Source organism: Bactrocera dorsalis, chromosome 4 (genome assembly GCF_023373825.1).
Source record: "Bactrocera dorsalis isolate Fly_Bdor chromosome 4, ASM2337382v1, whole genome shotgun sequence".
Lineage (NCBI taxonomy): Eukaryota > Metazoa > Arthropoda > Insecta > Diptera > Tephritidae > Bactrocera > Bactrocera dorsalis.
Window position 1 is genome coordinate 56,973,434 of NC_064306.1, and position 22,122 is coordinate 56,995,555.

The window sequence follows — 22,122 nt, forward strand, 5'->3', positions numbered from 1 at the left end:
GCATGTTTCAATGTAATAGATTGCCATTCCAATCAGCTGTTTCATGTATTTATCCGCATATGTTTCTGACATTTCGCCATTCCTGATTTGTTCGTCATCAGCTGCTAAGTTTTTATGGGGTTTTAATGCGTTTGCGCCAATTCGTGTATTTATATTTTAATTTCACAAAATTGGTGTACCTCTGACCGGCAAAAAAGAATTTACTTTGACAGAAAGTTGCAAAAATGTCAACAAGACGGCAAGTAATTACGATTTATCGCCTACTTTTGCGTGAGGCTGAAAAAATCCCTGCCTATAATTTCAGGTAAGCATAGCAGACCTAACCAATAGGTTGGTTGCCTGTTATAAAAACATTTTCATAATAAAAAACTGCCTTTTTTTAGAATGTATGCTGGTCGAAAAATACGCGACACATTCCGTGAGAATAAAAGTATTAATGATTTTGCGGTTATCGATCAGAAGCTGGCTGAAGCTAAGCAAAATCTGGAGCTGATACGGCGGCAGGTTAGTAAATTGATGTTTATTTTTCGTAATTGCTTGCATTTTGATAAGCTGTGTGATAAATAAGTAAGAAAGAATTGAGGTTACGCTACTGATAGTTACAGAGAGTTGCGGTAAAGTTATTATTTAATGTCAATAAAAGTTTAACTATTTGAAACAAAAAGTTAAACAATGTGAAGCACAAAGGTTCGAATGATTAATCGTAGGCAAAGAGGAATACTTTTATACGCTGAAGGAAAAGTCGGAGGCGTGACGAGATCAGTCAATCTAGCCATATTCATTTGCCTGTCTCTCAATTTTAGAAATAGCACTATTAATTGAACACGTTCTTTGCTCAACGAAAACGCCGATATCGTATAACTATAACATATAGCTGTCATGAAAAAGTTTTTATTTAACGAGTTATATTCACGAAAATTGATATGGAGTATTATCCAGACAGAAATATAATATCCGATACATACATACTCAACGATTAAAATTAAGTGCTTGTTTGGAATATTTTTTTACTTGTGAACGGTAATATGGCTTCAATGCGAACAAAGTAAACGTTTTCCGTGTTTTTTAGCTTCCAAAAGAGTAATTATTCTCATTTTTATTAAAATCGTGCAAAATATTTTTAATTGTTGTGTGAAATAACCATGAAATTATATTTGTCATTAAATAATATACCTAGATCTTCAACGCCAGTGGATGTAATAAAATAATATTGAAGCAATATGTTTGAATTATTCATAAAAGTGTTGACTAATAATATTCGCGTTGTTTTTGTTTTATCTACGCACAACTTATGTACGTGTAAATGAATGTAAAGGAATCAAACCCAAAGCTATATGTATATACATACATATAAATACAAGCTATAAGATTTATGCATATTTTACATACATACTTATGTATGTACATACATACTCATTACAATATTTATCAACCGCAATTATCTTAGAAAATTATGAAATTCCGAAAACTACTAGAAGTCAATATTATATTACATATCTACTAAAGTTTGTTATATCTTATTGATAAACATATCGCTTATCATCATCACCCATCTCTATCTTGCAGGTTATCATTGGACACCTGTACTCAGCCGAAAAACTTGTCATTGAACAGCCTAAAAAAGCACTGCGCCGCTCAAAATAAATACTGAAGTGTTTTGGAATGCCCTAAATAGTACTATTGCAACTTGTTATATTCGCTACATCATATTAGAATTAGCAATACTTTGACAATTACATTGTTTATATCGCAGTAACTGCATTTAGGTTAGGAGGTTAAAATTTGAGATTTCAAAGAAAAGAAAAAAAAGTTGAAATAAAAAACGAGCTTTAAATGTTAAGAATCTGTTTTCTTTTAATACCCACTTGTAATATTTTTATTTACACCATTCGTATACATGCATGCATGTATGTATGTATGCGTTTAAAGTAATTACATAAGGATATGAAATTAATTGCTAATTATTTTCTAAGAAATTGGAATGCCTTTTTTAGAAAACTAAAGTTGTGGCATTTTGTGGCATGTGCCTTACGCCAAGTATGTACTGGCGGAGACATTACCACCTGTGCCGGTCCAATTGGTGTGCACAAATTTACCCTCAGCACCTAAGAGTTCATAAGTATGGGCGCCGAAGTAATCGCGTTGCGCTTGCAACAAGTTGGCAGGTAATTTTTCGGTGCGATAGCCGTCGTAGAACGAGAGTGCGGTGGAGAGAGCTGGTACGGGAATGCCCCACAGGAAGGCGTTGGCGACAACTTGACGCCAAGAGTTTTGGCCAACTTCAATCGCCTTCTTGAAGAAGTCATCCAACAGCAGGTTCGAGAGTTGTGGATTGCGTGTGTAGGCCTCCTTGATGTTGCCCAAGAACACACTGCAAATAAAGTGGTGTTGTAGAATAAGAATTTCTGTTTACATATCTGTACATTCATAAGACTTACCTGCGGATGATGCAACCGCCGCGCCACATCAGCGCAATGCCACCATAATTCAAATTCCAGTTATTGTCCTTGGCAGCCTCACGCATCAACATGAAACCTTGTGCGTATGAAACGATTTTGGCGCAGTACAGCGCATGCTTGATGTGATTCAAGAACTTGGGTAAGTCGTCCACCTTAGCCGTTATGCCGGGGCCGCTCAATTGTTTGCTGGCCGCCACACGTTCATCCTTCAGCGCGGAGAGACAACGTGAGAATACCGCTTCACCGATTAGCGTTACAGGTACACCATATTGCAGCGCAGCAATGGCTGTCCACTTGCCTGTACCTTTCTGTCCAGCTGTGTCGCGTATGCGCTCCAACAGGTAACCTTTATCATCCTTATAGTTCAAAATGTCGCGTGTGATTTCGATAAGGAATGAATCCAACTCTTCGCTATTCCACTTCTCGAACTCGGTGGCCATCTCGGTTTGAGAGAGACCAAGCGCTTTCATGATTTGATATGCTTCACAGATCAATTGCATATCACCATACTCAATACCGTTGTGTACCATTTTGACGAAGTGTCCAGCACCGCCTTCGCCGACCCACTCACAGCAAGGTTCGTTGTCGGCTTTGGCGCAAATGGACTGGAAAATGGGTTGGATGAGTGGCCAGGCTTCTGGATGACCGCCGGGCATGAGTGATGGTCCATGACGTGCACCCTCTTCACCGCCGCTCACTCCGGAACCGACATACAAAATTTGCTTAGCGCGTAATTCATCGCAACGACGTGCGGTATCTTGGTACTCGGAGTTGCCACCATCGATGATTACATCGCCGGGCGATAGTAGTGGCACCAATTGTTTGATGAAGTCATCTACAGCGCTGCCGGCTGTAAAAATAATGGAAAATAGTATTTTAATACATTTTAAGTCAATGTTTTATTTTAAGATGGTCGCGAATTTGTGTATGAATAGCGAAATATGTAAATCAGAAAACGCTGTAGAGGTCGCGGAGTGATTTTTATAATGTCTTCACCAAAACTATCGAGTCCATATAAGCGGTATTCTCAATGTCATCCCCAAAATTGACGGATCCATGTAATTGTAAAGCCATACATATATTAATATTCGGCCAAGGACTATTGGAATAGCCACTTTAATAATTTTGAAGAACACTGCCGAGTTGGCAGACCTTGGCTCTCATCAAATCCGGTTTCGTTAACAGGTTCGGGTAACATAGACCCTACTGCGGTGCGAACGATCTATCTATCAGCTCTTCAATTACTTTTGGCTTTTAACCACCTCTGCAAAGACCTCCTTGCTGAACCACTGCAGTATATTTCAAGCTGAGGTCTTTGCTATTGTGGAAGCCGCGGAGCTGGCCTCTAATTCATCTGCTGGCAATTCCAAAGGCAGCAATCAAGGCAGTAACCTTGAATCACATATCGGCCAGAAGTGTCTTGGGCAGTGGAAAGTGTTGTCAGAAGCAAACAACTTCACTTCTACTGGGTGCCAGAAAACCCCAATGGGACGAGCTACCTGGGTGCAAAACTGCAAAAGTCATGCGCAAAACAGTAGATCGGAATTACATAAAATTCCTATCCTATAAATAGCAACTGTCTTCCACAAAATATTTTAATGACAGCACGTTCCATAATAACCAAATGTCACTGCAGAACGCAGAAGGAACTAAGAAGCAGTAATGAGTCCAAAACTGGCAAGTTTAACAAGTTATTTATACCTTAGAAAGGGCTGATCTAACACAAATATCAATATCGACGCTGTCTTATGTAAAGCCATATAGAGAAAACCCGAGCTTGGGTGGATATGGAATGCGGGCCCCCTGGTATATAGTTGGAGAAAAAAGTCTGCAAAAATTGTTGTCATGCAGCCGGCGACCATAAGAACTCCGGGCTCCGAAGAAATTGTTCCCGATCTGTCCCCTTTCTCGGTCACTACTGCTTTGTATCGGCTAGGTATGAGCCTATGGGCGCAAGGCGGCGTTTAACTGAACGTCAATAAAGACATCAGATTAAGCTGGCGTCTTTCCCACACAGACTCGGTAGGGATCCCATTCCTTAGATGGGTTAAAATCGTTTTTTGTCAACAGAGTTATCAACTTGTCAACAAAATAGTTATAATTTTCATTTCCACCAACTCTGTGGGTTTTGGTGTTCCAACTGCATAAGTCTTCTACAAACAACTTTAGACGATAGTGCTAGCTGACAATCTTTAGCCGTTTCTGTTGCGATTATACAGCAATTAAGTCTGCTAAGCGGCAAAGCAGATCCAAGCATCTAACTCGTAAGCGCCCAGATTTAGGCAGCAGAGCTCACAGTTATACCCAAACTATTTGAGATCTTGATGACCTTCACCTGCACCAGCGCAGCTATCTCTGTTTCTGGTCCGATTATTATTTGTGTCGAGAACCTATAACCGCTTGAATATGACTCATTAATGCTGCAGTTAAGCAATTGACCTTGAGATGATAGATTTTCGGCTACCAAATTTTATAAATTGATAACAGCACAGCCAAAACGCACGCGTGCTACGTGTGACTAGCGAGATAAGAAAGCATAAAAGCCATGAGTAGTGACCCACTCCAAACATATTTTTAATACACTCGAAAATTTGATTATTATATTTTAACTTAATTTCACAATTAAGTAAAAGTCGCTTTTAATTTGCCTCACTTTGCAGTCAACAGCTGAGCGTGACTTTTTTGCCCCCCAAAAGCGGCTTTGGCTCATTAAACGCTATGGAGCGAACAGCTGTCAGTGCTGGCGTGTTTTTGGAACATATTTACACATGTGTGTGCGTGAATGTGTGTTTGCAAATCACCTCACATTCACTTGGCCGTGCCGCCGCCGCACGCCATGCTCTCTACACGTGACGTAATAATGACGTTGCATTTGCCGATCAAGGTAATTATTTTGCAATAACAATTTAGCGCAGTAACAGTGCAAATAGTTGTTGTTCCAGCTTGTATGCAGGCATATGTGAGTGTATATGTATGGGTGTGTGTGTGTATTTGTACGTGCTTCAAACTTTGAAGTCTTTACCGGTTCGTAAAGTACTCGCTTGTGCTTCGTATGTGTTCTTTATAATATGTGTGTATGTGAGTCAGTGTTTTTATGTATGTATATGTGCGTATGTGTGTTTATTTATCTGTACGACATTGACAGTGACATTGCCATGTTACTTGTATTACGCTCCAACTTACCCTTGACCAAAAGCATAACTTTACGTGGCAACTTCAATTTGTTCACCATATCCTGCAACGAAGTGGCGCCGATCACTTTTGTGCCCTTGGCCTCGTTCTGCAGAAATTGGTTGACCTAACGCGCCGTAAATGTGAAAGCAAAGTCAAGTTATTGCGGCTTTATCGGTATGTGTAACTCTCACTCACCTTCTCGACGGTGCGATTGTAGGCGCAGACGACGAAGCCATTATCATTCATGTTCAAGATGAGATTCTGACCCATAACGGCCAAACCGATCAAGGCAATATCTGCTTTACTGCAAAAACAACAACGGTTAAGGTGGTCAGAAAGGAGCGATAAAACGACAACAACATTTGCATTAAGGGACGTTTTCTCAATAACTGGTTAATAGACAACTATCAGTTAAGTTCTGGTTATAAAATGGGTTATTTACCGGTATAAAGTGGTTAAGTTAACCGGTACTTAACTGATAGTTGGCTGCTCAGCAGAAATTGAGCAAACGGCTCTAAAGAAAGTAAATATGACATATCTGCAAATATTTGTTGTAATTATATACACATTTCTATCTATATACATATAAGTATGTAGAATATAGCGGTTGCACTGGCTATTAACGAATTCTGTATACATATGTACATACATACAAATATATATGCATGTACCTATATCTATATCATTTTTGCACAGATTTTCCCTTTTCTATAGTATAAGTATTAAACCCATCAATAGCCAGCCCGACCGCTAACCCATAGTTATGGCGTGAGCCGCTGTGCGCTGTGATAATTGCGAACATACATATGTACATACATACACACATTCAAATATAAAATAAAAATGTGTGTTTTACACTTAAAACGTGCGATAGCTTGCTTCTGCTCCTACTCATATACTTACGCTGACATGTTGTTTTTATTATTGTTGCTCCAACTTATTGCTTCTAAAATATACGATTATTGCACACTTGGCCCTTTCCACACCGTTTATTGATCACAACACCGTTTTTTTCCGCAGCGTTTATTCACTCACTAGCTATTCGCTTTTTTTTGGCTCCACCGCTCACTTTCGCGTCCGGCTGGCGTACTTTACTTGTTGGCAATCGCGCGACTACTGAACATTGAAATCGGTTGAAAAGTCATACGAGCATGGCAGCCGGCAAAAGTAGTGTACTCATCAGCATGCGCATGGAAGGAGGAAACCAAAAGGTGACACCGATAATGGGGAGCTTTAGTTTTTGGGTTTGAGCTTTGACGTTTGGCGGTGCTTTTTTTTGGCCCCAAAAAGCATTGAAAGTGTTTTTTTTTGAATTTTTAGTTTTAGTTTACAAATTTAAAATTGAAATTTATGTATGTATATGTATTATTCATGCGCACGAATCACAGTTGATTAGTTCGTGTGGAGCTTTCAAGTAGCTTACAAACAAAATTTTAAAATCTATGCACTGACGAACTAGTGCAAGTCATTTATCTTCATTTGGGTTAGAGGTCACTTGAGAGACATTTACTTCATTCTTGTACTATTTAGAAGTTAGTATGTTTGAACGAAAAAAACTTTCTAGCATACAAAGTGCCGTTTTTTCAATGTCTGGTTAGCAATCGTCTTTCAGTTAATTTTTGGTTAATCAACTAAGGCTCCTTCTTTCCGTAAAGTCAGGCAGATTTTAACTGACAATTGTCTACAAAGAAAACATTGAGAAAACTGCTCTAAAAAATGTGATAAGTAAGCCCACAAATGAGAGAGGAATTGAGGTTATTCCAATTTCAAACAATTTTTGCTAATAAATTCTGTTGTACTTTGCTAAAACAGCTGATTTTTGGACAGAAAAAATATAATATTCTGTAAACACAGTAAATGTGGATATTTTGACTGATTTTCGAAAGAGAGTTTCCCATTAAGATCTAAGCACAAGAAAAATCTGCTGGGGATTTTGCCCAGAGCATATAATGAATGAAGAAAATTTCGAGAATCATGTAAATTTTCTGCTGATTTTATTGTTTTGTGCAGTGGCGTAGCTAGGGGGGCAAAGGGGGCCGTCGCCCCGGGCGCAACGTCTTGAGGGCGGCAAAACGATCTTCGCTGTTTTTTAATATTCAGAAAAATACTTCAACAAATCTTTATTTTTACTCTGTCGTCGCCATGTGCCACTCTCACAGTTACCCTATGCTTTGAATGTAACAAATAATTTTATTTCTCCAAATTTAAAAAAATGGTATTTAAAAACTCCAATTTGTGGCAAAAGTGTACAAGATATAGGGCGAATATGGGTTTTTTTCTATAGCTTTTAATAAGATGTCTTGTAAATTTTCCTCAAAAACCGTATTGTGAGAATTTTGGAACTTCAGAATTTGGGTGGCTTCTAGTTCCTAAATTTTATATACTTAATATCGAAGATATTTTGTAAAAATTCACTTTTCTTCGAACCACCTCATGAAACTTGTAGGTAGGTAGATATAGGGGGCCGGCACAACATCATTGGCCCGGGCGCCCAAAGTTGTAGCTACGCCATTTGTTTTGTGACACGGTGAATGTTTCGATTATGAGCTCGTCCTCCACCCACTTAGCCCAAAGCTTTCGCATACCCAAATGTTCATGAACGACAAGTCTAGCACGTTCCTTTGATAGCTATAAAGTAAGGGCTATCTCAATCACAAATCCAAACACAATCTAAGCAATCTCAAAATGCAATCTATTTATTGAGTTTATCATCTTCGTCACACTTATGGTCTGTATGAAATTACTAACGAATGCCTACTTCGCCTGACATAGAGCCCAGTTTATACTCAAATGATTTTTATTTATTTTCGTCGTTTTCTTCTTCTCTTCATTTCCAATTTTTTCCGCAAATCATGTCTCACTCAAAAGGCTAAATCTCATAAATCTATTGCTATGTCTATACACCTTCAAAGGCACGGTCCGCTTATTTGACTAATTATCATCTGCTTTGTGCTATAGATTTTTTCTTTAATTCTTGAAGTTAATGAACAAAAAGAAGTAATTAAAGGTTTCATCAAGATTTTAATGAAAATGGCTCATCAAATAGATGTTTGGTTCGATCGGAATTTGTAGATGTATCTAGGGTCAAGCACTGGTCGATTAAATCGTAATATTTATAATACCGCTCTCTGAGTGCTCTCGTGACAGTACAATACTTGTTTTTGGAATCGTTTGGAATTAAATGTTTCACTTTGGTCTATGATTGATAAACACATCAGCATTCGTGCTAAAAATTATGCACTTGCTTTTCCAATTCTCAAACCTTAAAATGGGTTACAGGTTCCAATACAATTGAAATTGGGCAAGTACTCGTACACAGTCTTGCCATAAGTTCTGTTACAAGTACGTTATAAAACTGAAACTATAATACATTTTTTCTTATTTTTTTTATTAATAATCCATATATTAAATAAAGATGTACAAAATTGTATTCGAAATGGTGATATTTACTTTCATACAAGCTCTCAAATGATCCGGCCATTGAAAAATAGCACCATGTTCAGTTTGTTTATTAGTTACAACGCTAATCGAAAAAAAAATCCGAATTCAAATGTCTGTGGGTTATTCGAAAGGTCATGTTCTCTAACTCTGTCCACAAATTGTACACCAATGGTTTCAAATCTGGACTTTCTGACGGCCAAACATCTGCAGCTATGAAACCAAGAATATTGCTTTTATGCCCCTGCTAGGTGTATTCTGCCTTATGTGCAGGAGCGTAATCTTGCTGAAGGATCCAACGCTCTCCTTTGAAGGGAATATTGCTTGACTGCTTTGCCACCCCTACTAGAACATCCTGCTGATACTCTAATAATTTTCATAGAAATATGAAAATCTTCACCAAACCATTACTGCAGCCGAATGGTTATCACGTGGGTCCCTTGAAATAACACCTTTTGCATCTTTGGAAGTTTTTGCGTAGACTTTGTTGTTTTGCTTATTAAAAACTTCTTTAACGGTGAACATTTTCAGCTGTAAGAAGATTACTTTAATGGCTGCTGACCACATGCCGCTGAAGCAGCTGCTTACATCTGTTGAGCCTAATTTAGCTCAAACGCGTTGTCAGACGTTGGCTAGTTGACCGATGATAAGCCTTTATATGGAGTTCATCACGAATAAGTCTTGACATTAACTTGGTCGATATATCCATTTTCTTTCATAGAATTTTTTGTTTTCTTAGGAAATTTCTGCGAATTCAGTCGCGAAGAGGAAAGATGAATTGGTTCAAACCACGCGAAGAACTGGCAAAAACGATCAGACATGCGGTTGGTATTAAGTTTTTAAGAAGTTCTTACAAGGTGCTTACCATAGTATAAACAGGACTTAAAAAAAAAACAGAACAAATGCTTTTCGGCAAAATCAGTTTATTTTATTTAAAGTAGTCTCCTTCTGCTTCAATACAGCTTTTTGCACGGTCCAAAAGCCTGTCAAACGAGTGTTTTAGCTCGGTGCAAGCCTTTTGAATGGCCTCTACGTCTACGGCTTTCTTTTCATGGGCAAATGCATTTTTCTGGAAAGAAAGAAGTCGTACGGTGCCATATTAGGTGAGGACGGGAAGTGGTTAATGGTTAAAATGTGATTTTTGGACAAATAATCGGTCACAAGCGTCGATCGATGATTGGATTCTGAGCAATTTTTAGTCGTCAGTCAATTTATGCGGAACAAGCCGTGCACACACCTTTCGTAAGCCCAAATGTTCGGTCAAAATGCGATAAAACGATGTTTTGGAGATGTACAATTCCATTTCCATAAATTTCAATGATGATTTCGGCTGATTTTTGATGAATTCACGCACAATTTCGATGGAATTTCCGGTGATCACGGATATGAAAACGTTGAAACCTCTCGTACACTCTGCTACGGGATAGGCAATCATCGCCATAAAGTCAAAAGTTTTACCAATTAAAAAAAAAAATTTATGTTGGCTCTTTGTTCGAAGCTCAGCGTAGCCGCTGTCTCTCCATTCGCTAAAATATGTATGTCAATGTCGTCGTATATATCGTACAGCTCATCGTTCCATCGGTTGCGGTATTCACCGTTGCCAATGCTCAAATAACCGCAAAACCTTTCGGGGTTGATGAGTGATTTGTAAATTTGGTCTTTGCTAGTCGAGAGAGGACTTTGCTTCTCAATTGCCTACTCAGCCCGAAGTAGCACCTGTTGGCAAGAGTAATCCTGCGTTGGATTTCCAGGCTGACATTGTTGGTGGTGTTTACGCTGGCTCCAAGACAGACGAAATTATCTACGATTTCGAAGTTATGACTGTCAACAGTGACGTGAGAGCCAAGTCGCGCGACCGGTTGTTTGATGACAGGAGACATATCCTCTTTGCCCTCGTTCACTACCAGACCCATTTGCTTCGCTTTCTTATCATTTCTGGATAAAGCAGAACTAATAACGCGGTCCAATGATATCGATATCATCGGCATACGCCGATAGCAGTTGTACACTCTTGTAAAAGATTGTACCTTCTCTATTAAGTTCTGCAGCTCGGATTATTGTCGCTAGCAGTAGATTGAACAGTCACGTGATAGGAAGTCTCCTTGTCAAAAACCAACAAGGGTATCGAACGGCTCGGAGAGGTCCTTCCCGTTCCTGACGGAGCTTTTGGTTTTGCTCATCGTCAGTGTACACAGCCGTACTTATTTTGGAGGGATACCAAATTCAGACATTGCGGCATAAAGGCAGCTTCTGTTTGTGCTGTCAAAAGCGGTTTTGATATCGACGAAAAGGTGGTGTGTATCAATCGTCTTTTCACGGGTCTTTTTCAAGACTCGGCGCATGATTGCGCGGTCTCTCCCGATCTCGTCGGGTATACTTTCATCCGACCATATTCTCCTATTTTATTTAAAATGATACGAACTTTTCAACCTGGCAAACTAACTTAACTCCGTCATATCTCGATGAAGATTTGACTAAAACAAGTAAATTGCTTACTCAAAATAGCTGCAATGATGCCCCTTAGTAAATACTTTTATACACTCTTTGAAAGAACTTTATTTTATTTTTTTTAACCAAATTTTTTAGTTTGAAACTAAACTAAAGTATATTCGTTAACATCAATTTAATATTTATCACACTGTATTCATATTTAGTGGTTTAAATATAAGAGTTTCGAGGTCAACAGCTTCGTTTGCAAAACCACAATTCAGTTCAGCACTTTGTAAGGGTTCAAGATGCTATTGGGATCCAAAAGTTGCTTCAGTTCGCGCATCTTCGAAATTGCCGCTGGACTTTTACTGTACTTCAAATAGTTCTTCTTCAGAAAGCCGATACCGTGTTCCGCGCTAATGCTGCCCTTCACTTGGGATGTATACTCGTAGACGAAGGGTTCAATGCACTTGTAGATTTCTTGTGTGAACTCTTGGCAGCAGATATTCAAATGTAAATTCGAATCACCTGTAAGCATTGACAGCTGAAAACCATGCAGATAACTTCGAAACTAAGCAAAACTCACCCAAGTGTCCATAACCACAAACACGTGTCGCCAAATTTCCCACACGTTCCTGCATCACCTCGACAATGTGGTAAAATTCACGCAGCGGCAAGGAGATGTCATATTTGAAGCAGAAGCCATCCTCGATAAGCGCAACGGGCACCAGTTCACGCAACTTCCAGATCTCTTGCATTTTACCCACTTCGCCGGTGATGGTGCCGTCAATGATTTGCCCTTTCTCCATGCCATTTTCGAGGAAACGATTGAATTTCTCCATATCATGCTCAGCATTGCTGCCGGACGTCTCAATCAGCATGTAGAAGGGATAGCCTTCGATTGGTGAGCTGGAGGTTAGAGATAAAGTGGAGGAAATGTCAAATATTGCGCTTTTTAAAAGTTCATTCGACGAAAATGTGACGCTTACTTGAGTTTAAAGTGATTAACGCTGGCATCCAAGGAATTGGCATCAATCAATTCGCAGGACGATAGAATTTCACCCAAGAACTGACGAGAATCGCGGAAAGTTTTCAGCACGTCATCGAAGGAGGATAGACCTGCAGATGTTAGGTTATAAAGAGAAGAGTTAAAGTTGCAAGTGTAAAAGGCTTACAGAGACAGATAAATTACCGTTTAAAAACAGCAAAAATTTTACGGTTGTTTGAGATATATTTTCTAGATGAGGAACTTTTCAAGACTGTCAATTTTAAGAGGTTACTTAGGGAAGCTGGCTGATTGGAGACGAGAGACATGAGAACCCCATTTGGACGGCATAATATATCAGTCCGTCCTAGTTTTGGGTCAACTTCTAAAACAATTACAATTCCGATCAATTTACCTGGTTCACCGAAGATGTGGCTACCGAAATTTTTCGACCTCAGTCTCCCGAAGCTGATGAGTTTGCCAAAAGAGCCATACGCTTGGCTACCGAAGAAGTTCTGGAAATACAGAAATCTCCGAAATAGCTGACTGATAGATCGGGATGAAATGGAATGCATTAGGGGCATGCAGGATTGCCAAGATCATATGCAAGGGAGCGGAGGTAAAACACGCATGCTTTCTACTCACACGGTCTTGAAAAAGCTGCAGGACGTTTTTTGGTCTAGTCAAAGTTAACGATGACACATGTAGAAAGCGCTGGTAAGTAGGAGAGACGCTAGAATACCTCCTCTGCTTCTGTCCGGTCTTATCTAGAACTCTGCTTAGATAGATAAAAGCTTCATAGTTCAAGGAACTGGATGAAGTACCAGTATTAGACATCAAGTCTCTATTAAACTTCTCAAAAGGGGCTAACGTCCTGCACGACGTAAACTTGGGCTCTGTCTGTCATTACAATGGACCTGTAGATCATGGACGTCGTGATAGCCAATCCGTATAACCGCGCCTAACCCATCGAAAACTAGACAGTGGAAAAGAAAGTGTCAATATGCCTTCACCTCGCCCTCTACCATATAACTTTGACAGTCCGGTCTGTTTTTAACCTCGCCACATGAACACCTATAGGATAGTGTTCATTTGGAAAATCCGCCATTGCGGTGAGAGGAATCTTGACGGGAGCAAGCGAATGCCATACAGCTCTTATGGTCTACTCTGGCCTGAAAATTCCTTACCCAAAAAGGCGACATGCTGCGCTTGTGACTGCGGCGCACACAACATGGAAACCTTGGTCACCACACCGAGTGTACCCTCCGAGCCAATAAAGAGATGCTTCAGATGATAACCGGTGTTATCCTTTTTGAAGTCGGACATGAGATCGAGCACATCACCGTTGGCAAGAACCTGCAAACGAAAAATTATAGAAAACAACTTCACTTGCCAAAAATCGGAATACCTACCGCTTCCACACCCAGTACGCTGCCGTGCAGATTACCATAGCGCAGCACACGCAAACCGCCGGCATTTGTCGACACATTGCCGCCAATGTGACAACTGGACTTGGCGCCCAAATCGAGTGGCACCACCAAACCCAATTCGCGCGCTTTCAAATCCAAATTCTCCAAAATACAGCCAGCTTCGCAAGCCGCTATGCCAGTGATCTCATCGATATGTAGAATCTTGTCGAGGCGCGCCAACGACAAGACGATTTCATCACAAACCGGCACTGAACCGCCAACTAAGCCGGTGTTGCCACCTTGTGGGCAAACGGCCAATTTCCGTTCGTTACAGTATTTCAATATGGCGGATACTTCCTGTGTGGAGCTGGGTCGCAACACCAGTTGGCTGCTACCTGAAGAAACGAATAAAAAAGGGTTCTTACAAATTATTCCCTTCGAGCTGAGGGGTGGTGTGACAACGTACCGCGTACACTGCGCATAAAATCTACATTGTAGCCCTGCAAATCGTCTTGCACGAGATGATTTTTCCCCACGATGGACTCAAAGAAGGCTATATCCTTGCCTTCTAAGGTGGCGTAATTGCCGCGTTTAACATTGTGACGCACCTGCAACGGAAAAGGAAAACACAAACACACATAATTATTTTTTAAAACACACACAAAAACAGGAGAAAATTTAGCCAAAGGAAAAGGCTGAAAACCACCCCTAATGAGTTTTCCTGCGGCTTTGTCTTTGCTTTTGTGTAAATGCGCGCCTGTTCACTTGTGTTAGTGTGTGTGTGTGGCATGGTGTCGGTTGCATGCACCCCAAGAAAAGGGGTGTCCGAATAGAAGCATAAAAGTAGCAACAACAAAAACAGCAATGAAAAATAAAGTTTTAAAAGGCGGAGCTGGCCCGCTTAACAAATGATGACTTAACAGAAAGAAGAAGAGGTGGACAATTTTAAATTCAACGCCAGTTATAGTAATCTTCATATATAATATGTCGAATTCCATGGTCATTCTTGTTATTATTATTACCAGCCGAACACAACGTGAGCAACGCCATAAGCAACCCGATTCTCTGATAATTCTTCTTATCGTTCATTTGACAACCATTGGTGTCGTATTCTTCGAAAGCTATCATTCTTAGCAACTCTCCTACGTTCGGTCACGAACAAAGAAATGCCGAGAAAGCCTAAAAGTCTTTCTTCTATGCCATAGTCTATCGCTTACACAAACTCATATTTGGATTAGAAAAAGCCAATTCAGTCTTGTTCGACTGCGAGCTCGAAATAATTTCGTCCTCTGGATATTTTACTCCACCTCCACCTTTCAACATACAGACTTCCTGTCTGTCAGCTCTCAGCTTCATCTTTCAACATATTTTTATGGACATTTTGAGACAGTCTTCCAGCTTTTAGCTCCATCTTTCAACATCTTTTTTTGGACATTTTGAGAAAGTCTTCCGATCTGACAGTCCTCAGCTCCATCTTTCAACATATTTTTATGGACATTTGAAGACAGTCTTCCGATCTGACGGCTCTCAGCTCCATCTCTCAACATATTTTTATGGACATTTGAAGACAGTCTTCCGATCTGACAGCTCTCAGCTCCATCTTTTAATATTCTTTTATGGAAATTTGAGACAGTCTTCCGATCTGACAGCTCTTAGCTCCATCTTTCAACATATTTTTTTGGACATTTTGAGAAAGTCTTCCGATCTGACAGTCCTCAGCTCCATCTCTCAACATATTTTTATGGACATTTGAAGACAGTCTTCCGATCTGACGGCTCTCAGCTCCATCTCTCAACATATTTTTATGGACATTTTGAGACAGTCTTCCAGCTTTTAGCTCCATCTTTCAACATCTTTTTTTGGACATTTTGAGAAAGTCTTCCGATCTGACAGTCCTCAGCTCCATCTTTCAACATATTTTTATGGACATTTGAAGACAGTCTTCCGATCTGACGGCTCTCAGCTCCATCTCTCAACATATTTTTATGGACATTTGAAGACAGTCTTCCGATCTGACAGCTCTCAGCTCCATCTTTTAATATTCTTTTATTGAAATTTGAGACAGTCTTCCGATCTGACAGCTCTTAGCTCCATCTTTCAACATATTTTTTTGGACATTTTGAGAAAGTCTTTCGATCTGACAGCCCTCAGCTCCATCTCTCAACATATTTTTATGGACATTTGAAGACAGTCTTCCGATCTGACAGCTCTCAGCTCCATCTTTTAATATTCTTTTATGGAAATTTGAGACAGTCTTCCGATCTGACAGCTCTTAGCTCCATCTTTCAACATATTTTTTTGGACATTTTGAGAAAGTCTTTCGATCTGACAGCCCTCAGCTCCATCTCTCAACATATTTTTATGGACATTTGAAGACAGTCTTCCGATCTGACGGCTCTCAGCTTCATCTTTTAATATATTTTTATGGAAATTTGAGACAGTCTTCGCAGCTCAGCTCCATCTTTCAACATATTTTCATGAAAATTTTGAGGTAGTATTTCTGTCTGCATTTCAAAATAAATTCCCCGTAAATCCCAACGTACAGTTACTGTTTTTCAACTTTCATAATGCAATCGATTTGGTTCTGAATTTCATAATCTGATTTGCGGCGACACCGACTTAAGTTAAAGATGTCTCAAGTAAAGATTTCTTCCAACAACTCATTTGTGATAATTGTGGTATTGCGCACGCCTGATTTTGCCAACTCTAATTTAAAATAATAATGATTTTCGGGGGAGTGAAAGCCAAAAAGTATGAATATGTCCCAAACTCAGGATACCCAAGTATCCTCTGGGTAGCCAAAGAACAACCGTTTGAAGGCGGGGTAAAGTGAGAAGGCCATCTCTCCTAAGGGTTGTGCGCTGCGTTTGGAACCTGCCACGTAAAAAACGCTCCCAATGAAACGTTTTTCAATAGCTAGCTTTAAGAATATACTTGTATATCTATGTAGTGATTTAGATATAAGTACGATCGGGTTACGAGACAAAGAATCAAGATACGGAAGAATCGAAAGAAGCATCACGCTCTAGATGGCCAATTGTAAAAATATAAAAAAATAGTGTAAGTCATCGAGTCTAAACATTGCAAACAAAAATCGTTCGGTACCATTTACATAAGGCTGAAGACAAAAAAATGCAAAGGTAAACACGAGTTGACGTAACGTAAAAACCTTCAAGGACAGAATTTTCATTTTCCAATCGCTGCTGAACGCAACAAAATCCATTCAATTCCGAAGCGGATGAAGGGTGGGTTACTTTTGACAAGCTCAAGCGGAAACGATCGTGGCCGCCAACAGTGGCCGGCCAAGGTAGGATTGACGGTCAGGGAGGTTTTGCTAAGTACTTTGTCGGATTGGCAGAAAATCATCCTTACTTAATTCGGTCCTATCAACAATTAGACCATCGGAAAGAAGCAATCGTCCAAAAGCTTCCAGCTATAGCCAATTGGAGAGGAATCGAGTGCCGTCAGGACAGCGCCAGGCCGCACCAATAGATATGTAGTGGCTCGCCCGAGGCTACGGAGATTATACTTCTTCTCTATAGTCTGAACATGGCACCAAGTGATTACTAAGAGTTCCTGCTTATGACGCATGATTTTGTTGGTGAAAAATTCGTCTCAAGAGAAACTTGTGAAAATAGACTGTCATAGTTTTTTGCAAAAACATAAAATATTTCAAAACTATTGATCTTCGCCAGAACTTATAAAAGTGCTTACAATTTAGCAAACATGTATTGTGGAGTGATGAGACAAGAGTTTATAGAATAGGACCATCAGTCAAAGGACGCTAAAGTACTGTGACGGAAATATTATGGTTTGGAGAGCATTTTCTTGGCATAATGTGCTGCTTTTAATAATAAATGGAAAATTGGACAAGTTGCAATATTCACCCGTTAAAAAAAAACATGAAATTCTTTCGAATCAGTGCCAATCATATGGAAATTTATGCAAGATAACGATTCAAAACACGCCTCGAAGCTAGTAAAAATCAGATTTTCTGAGAAAAAGATCGATATTTTGAGTTGCCCAGCTTAAAGCACTGACTTAAATTCAAGTCGAAACCGATGGAAGGAGGTCAAGACAGAAACTGCAAAGGTTAGTTATAAAAATGTGGATGATTTTTGGTCTACCGTTAAAAAACTTGGTACGCTTTATCTAAAGCTAGGTGTCGAAATCTCATATTTCTATCTATAATAAAAGATACAGCCCAATATACCGACGAGTTTGTTTACAGCAGCTACTCAAGTCGGTATACCTCAGTAGTAAGTTGCGATTTTCTAATGGATAAAAATATCGAACAAAGAAATTGTCTTAAACTTTGTATTTCTTACTAAATTTCGGGTGTGGAAACAGAGCGAATGTTGGAAAAGGCTTTCGGTGATCTAGTTTTATGTAAAACACAAGCCTACAAGTGGTACAAAGTCTTCAAAGGCGGCCGAGAGATCGCTGAAGATATGCTTCGCTCTTACGGCCTTCGACCTCTTCGTCTGATAAAAATAATTAAAAGATGAATAATATGGTGCTCAAAAATGTTGAGGCAAGTACAAGAGAGATGGCAACAGAGCTCGACATCTCTCGCTAGTCCGCTTGAATGTTTTTAGTAAATATTTCGGGTATAAAACGTGTTCTGAAGCTGAACGTGCTGAATTTTTTCAAGAAGAGAGAGATTTGGCCGATTTGTGCGAAAACATCCGTCGAAAACGGCCGGAATTGTAGAGAACAATTCATGAATTTTACACGATGATAAGGCACCAACGCATCGAGTCACGATTGGAACCGAATTTAAAGCCGAAAACGCAATGGATGTCATCGATCATGGTCTTACAAAAGCACCATGGAGAGAGCTCCAGAAGTGCCCAGGAATGCTCCAATAACCCTTTTGTTTATGCATGCTGCGCATTGGACAAACGCATTGGCTTCTAGCGTTTTCAGCAGAAGAAAGTTAAGCTTATAGGCCTAAACTCTTTCGAGTAGGTTAGGTTGTTTCTACATGTTTTCGGTATGAAACTACCCTAACCTCTCTCCATATATGTACATATGTATGTATGTATGTATGTGGCACATACTTGAACTTTATGCATCCTCTAAAAATCGCTTCTAGCCACGGCACGGAAACACAGAGCGCATTCTGTAGCATTGCTGGAATGATTCCGTCTGTACCGGCAGATTTATGGATAGAATGAGCGGATTGCCCATTCTACACTAAATATAGGCACGTTTTAAAAAATAGTATACATACATACATATGTATGTATATGTACATATTTTTTATTTTTACTATTCAATTAAAAAAATTAAATTTTCAATTCTACTATTACCAATTCTTGGAAAAAAGTTGAAAAAATTTTTTTATAATTTTTTCTATACATTTTTTTTAATGCGCTATTTGGGATTAAAATTAAAAATTTCTTTTTATTAAGATATTCGGGTTTTATTCAATAATTTTTTAATGCATTACTTGCAAGCCTGATTGTTATATCGAATAACAATGATTTTCACATCTAATAGTTTTTAATATAAATATGCATGTATGCTTTAAGACTAGTTAACAAATATTTTCATACATACATATGTAAATGAATATTTACCAACCTGTGTCAATTCCGGAATGCCCGAAGCTTTGTATGTTCTAAAAAACGATTTCACCACATTCGGTCGTAGCTTAAGCAGTCCAGTTGCCGACATTTTCTGAAACCGAAAAATTAAAATGAATAAATGGAAATTTCGCATGTATGTATATGAATGGCCATTTTCTATTTGTTAAACAACACAAAAAGGTGGCCTTTAACTTTTTGGTCAGTCAATCATAAATTTGAGAAAGAGATGGAATGATAAGCAACGGTATATTCACCTACAACAAATGGCTGCAAATAAAGAGTTTAGTTATGGGAGCGAGATGTACATTCTCTCTCTCTTTATTACGAAGGTTTGCCTCTTCAAACGAAAGCCAGCAGAAAACAAATGTCAGAAACGAAATCCACACAAACCGCAGCCAACTTTGTGCACTATTGCATTGGACGTCGTTTGTTGACATTTCATTGTATCTTTGTACGCTTTTCGTCTAATTGTAATTTCATTAAATCTTTTTTTCTTTTTCTAATAGAAAGTGTTACTATAGTAAAAATGTTTATTGCAAAGCAGCGACGTTACTAATATTATGTTTATGTAGCAGTTTGTATACTGTTTGAAGTGTGCTGCATTTAGAACAAGAGGAAGGTGATTAATTTTTGCTGTAAATGCATTTGAAAACGAAAGAGACGCGTTCTCGGCTATGTGTTTGTCTGTGTGCGTGCATTTTTAATTAAACACTGCTAGATTTCTCGGATTTCAAACGTTTTTATACTTGAAATCCATGATTTTGATGGAAATTTTCGGCAACTGCTTCATGCTGAGAAATATTTGTTAAATTTTTGTGTAATCTATATACAAAAAACAAGAGATAAATGCCTGGCTGCCAGTTATACTTTGGTTTATGGTAAGTAAACTTTGTGACTTAATTTATGTCTGGTGTCTGCCCGAGTGGCAGGCAGTCAAATTTTGTGGCAGGTAAACAAGCAACAGTTGAAGTCAACCACTGGTGGTGATGGTGGTGGGCACATCATCTAATTACTAGTAGAATTATAAATGCATTGGTACAATGAACCCTATAAGTTTACGAAAATGTTTTCTGTGTATTATTTTTATGTGGAACAAATGCATGTTTGTATATATGCGCTGGCGTTTATTAATGCACACAAATTTTTGGCTGATATAAAATTTCGGCAGTAATTGAATGTGCTTAAGTTTGTTTTTGTGTCAACTTAGCTTGTATATTTATTATTGTTATATTTTGCAAATTTGTACACGGCAACTCGAGCGTTAGCAAAGTTTTTGCAGAAAACTGTTTTGCCGACGGCTTTTGTGAATCGAAATTTTTCCATATAAATTATATAGGTTCGAAATGTGGTACGAAAACTTAGTAATTTTTAAGTTTTTGGATTTAATATTTTTTATAAATATAACTTCAATATGCGCTACAGATTAATCAAGATTTTACCGGGACAACTTTAGGGGTTATCATCTTCGTGCACATAACAGCATATAAAGTGATTTAATTATAAACAAATGTATGTATGTATGCACATTTGTACATTTGTCATAAACCTAAAGCTTCGCTATCAAGTCGAATTTGTATATATAGTATGTATAAAGTCCTTATCGCTTGTGATGTTCAGATGATTGTGCACAATTGCTTAATGTCTAAAATTATTTTCACATATTAGCATCCTATACACTTAGGGGACTCACAGTTCGTCACACACTTGTTTAAAAAAATTGTATTTGGATTATATATAAAATGAGTTTACGCAAATACAATTAACTTATTTTCGTTAGTAACTAATGTTTTGTTATCAAAAGCGGATCGGCACTATAACTTATGCAATAAATAAAATTGTTAAAATGATGCACTCAAAAATTCGAGTGTGGCTTAATAAAAGCAATTTTTTTCTGTCTGTATTGATAAGCGTACTCATACCCAAAAGTTTATGATTTTGCTTATCGCGTTGCTATATATAATATATTTAGTAAAAGATTGTAGCTACCGTTGTGCAAAAGATTTAACACAATCACACAAAAAAATAAACCCCTAACATTCGTTATGGAATGCAACATTTTACAGGTGTAACAACCCTGCGCTTGTTTACAATTCTTCTTCATCTAACTCTTACAGCGTTCGTGTCTGTGTGCTACATGTAAACAAACAAGAGCATACGTCAGAAACTTGTTATACACTACACAATTTTCACATATTTCTATCTATAAATTTGTTTTCATTCATTAATTATTATTCTTATTTAGCGTGCACGAATTTGAAGCCGCATACTTTTTACTTACTTTCATCTTTTGTATAAGAAATATCACACACCACTTATTTAAAAATTAGAATACAAAACAAAGGCAAGTCACACTGTTCAATGGTTGCGTTCGACTAGAGAAAATTTTGCGCATTCAAGCAAATGCCGTCTGTCTCAGCTGTGAAGTAGTGAAATCAACCGAATTAGAATATGATGAAAATAGAACAAATGATAATAGTGAATGCGCCCAAGAATTGTGAAAACGCGTGATAAAAACAACGGCAAACACATTAGAATTGTCGGTGTGAAATCATTGGAGATAACGTATAATAATCGATTGTTTCTCTTTATATCGATTGCTATTACTTTGTATTAGAAATAATTTTTGAAGTGTT

At 38.5% G+C, this 22,122-nt stretch overlaps 3 protein-coding genes across 5 annotated transcripts in view; 1 reads left to right on the plus strand and 2 right to left on the minus strand.

Moving 5' to 3' along the window:
* Positions 1-84: 84 nt before the first annotated feature.
* On the plus strand, positions 85-1,843 carry LOC115066006 (protein bcn92). Its single transcript, XM_049454123.1, has 3 exons — positions 85-304; positions 384-504; positions 1,567-1,843. The coding sequence occupies exons 1-3, from the start codon at positions 225-227 to the stop codon at positions 1,642-1,644; spliced, it is 279 nt and encodes a 92-aa protein (XP_049310080.1). The 5' UTR covers positions 85-224; the 3' UTR covers positions 1,645-1,843.
* On the minus strand, positions 1,829-7,049 carry LOC105224335 (6-phosphogluconate dehydrogenase, decarboxylating). Its single transcript, XM_049454122.1, has 5 exons — positions 6,537-7,049; positions 5,829-5,937; positions 5,643-5,757; positions 2,439-3,309; positions 1,829-2,371 (listed from the first exon to the last, which is right to left on the minus strand). The coding sequence occupies exons 1-5, from the start codon at positions 6,542-6,544 to the stop codon at positions 2,029-2,031; spliced, it is 1,446 nt and encodes a 481-aa protein (XP_049310079.1). The 5' UTR covers positions 6,545-7,049; the 3' UTR covers positions 1,829-2,028.
* A 4,553-nt stretch (positions 7,050-11,602) lies between these two features.
* The window catches only part of LOC105224336 (D-2-hydroxyglutarate dehydrogenase, mitochondrial), a 41,979-nt gene continuing 31,459 nt past the window's right edge, over positions 11,603-22,122 (minus strand). Inside the window, exons 1-8 of one of the 3 annotated variants that reach the window (XM_049454493.1) lie at positions 21,768-21,952; positions 19,485-19,580; positions 14,362-14,503; positions 13,899-14,290; positions 13,674-13,842; positions 12,491-12,620; positions 12,088-12,410; positions 11,603-12,029 (exon numbers count right to left, since the gene is read on the minus strand). In XM_049454493.1, the coding sequence (XP_049310450.1) occupies positions 11,779-12,029; positions 12,088-12,410; positions 12,491-12,620; positions 13,674-13,842; positions 13,899-14,290; positions 14,362-14,503; positions 19,485-19,580; positions 21,768-21,773 (1,509 nt within the window). In that variant the 5' untranslated portion in view covers positions 21,774-21,952 and the 3' untranslated portion in view covers positions 11,603-11,778. Of the gene's footprint in view, positions 12,030-12,087; positions 12,411-12,490; positions 12,621-13,673; positions 13,843-13,898; positions 14,291-14,361; positions 14,504-19,484; positions 19,581-21,756; positions 21,953-22,122 lie in introns of those variants that run through there. The other 2 variants (XM_049454494.1, XM_049454495.1) reach the window with 2 other exon arrangements.

Bases quoted from the DNA above. Each gene is read 5' to 3' on its own strand.
- LOC115066006 (XM_049454123.1), top strand. From the start codon at position 225: ATGTCAACAAGACGGCAAGTAATTACGATTTATCGCCTACTTTTGCGT. The intron at 305-383 runs GTAAGCATAGCA...GCCTTTTTTTAG, and splicing joins ATCCCTGCCTATAATTTCAG to AATGTATGCTGGTCGAAAAA. The intron at 505-1,566 runs GTTAGTAAATTG...TCTATCTTGCAG, and splicing joins TGGAGCTGATACGGCGGCAG to GTTATCATTGGACACCTGTA.
- LOC105224335 (XM_049454122.1), bottom strand. The intron at 5,758-5,828 runs GTGAGTGAGAGT...ACGGCGCGTTAG, and splicing joins ACAATCGCACCGTCGAGAAG to GTCAACCAATTTCTGCAGAA. The intron at 2,372-2,438 runs GTAAGTCTTATG...CTTTATTTGCAG, and splicing joins GGCGGTTGCATCATCCGCAG to TGTGTTCTTGGGCAACATCA.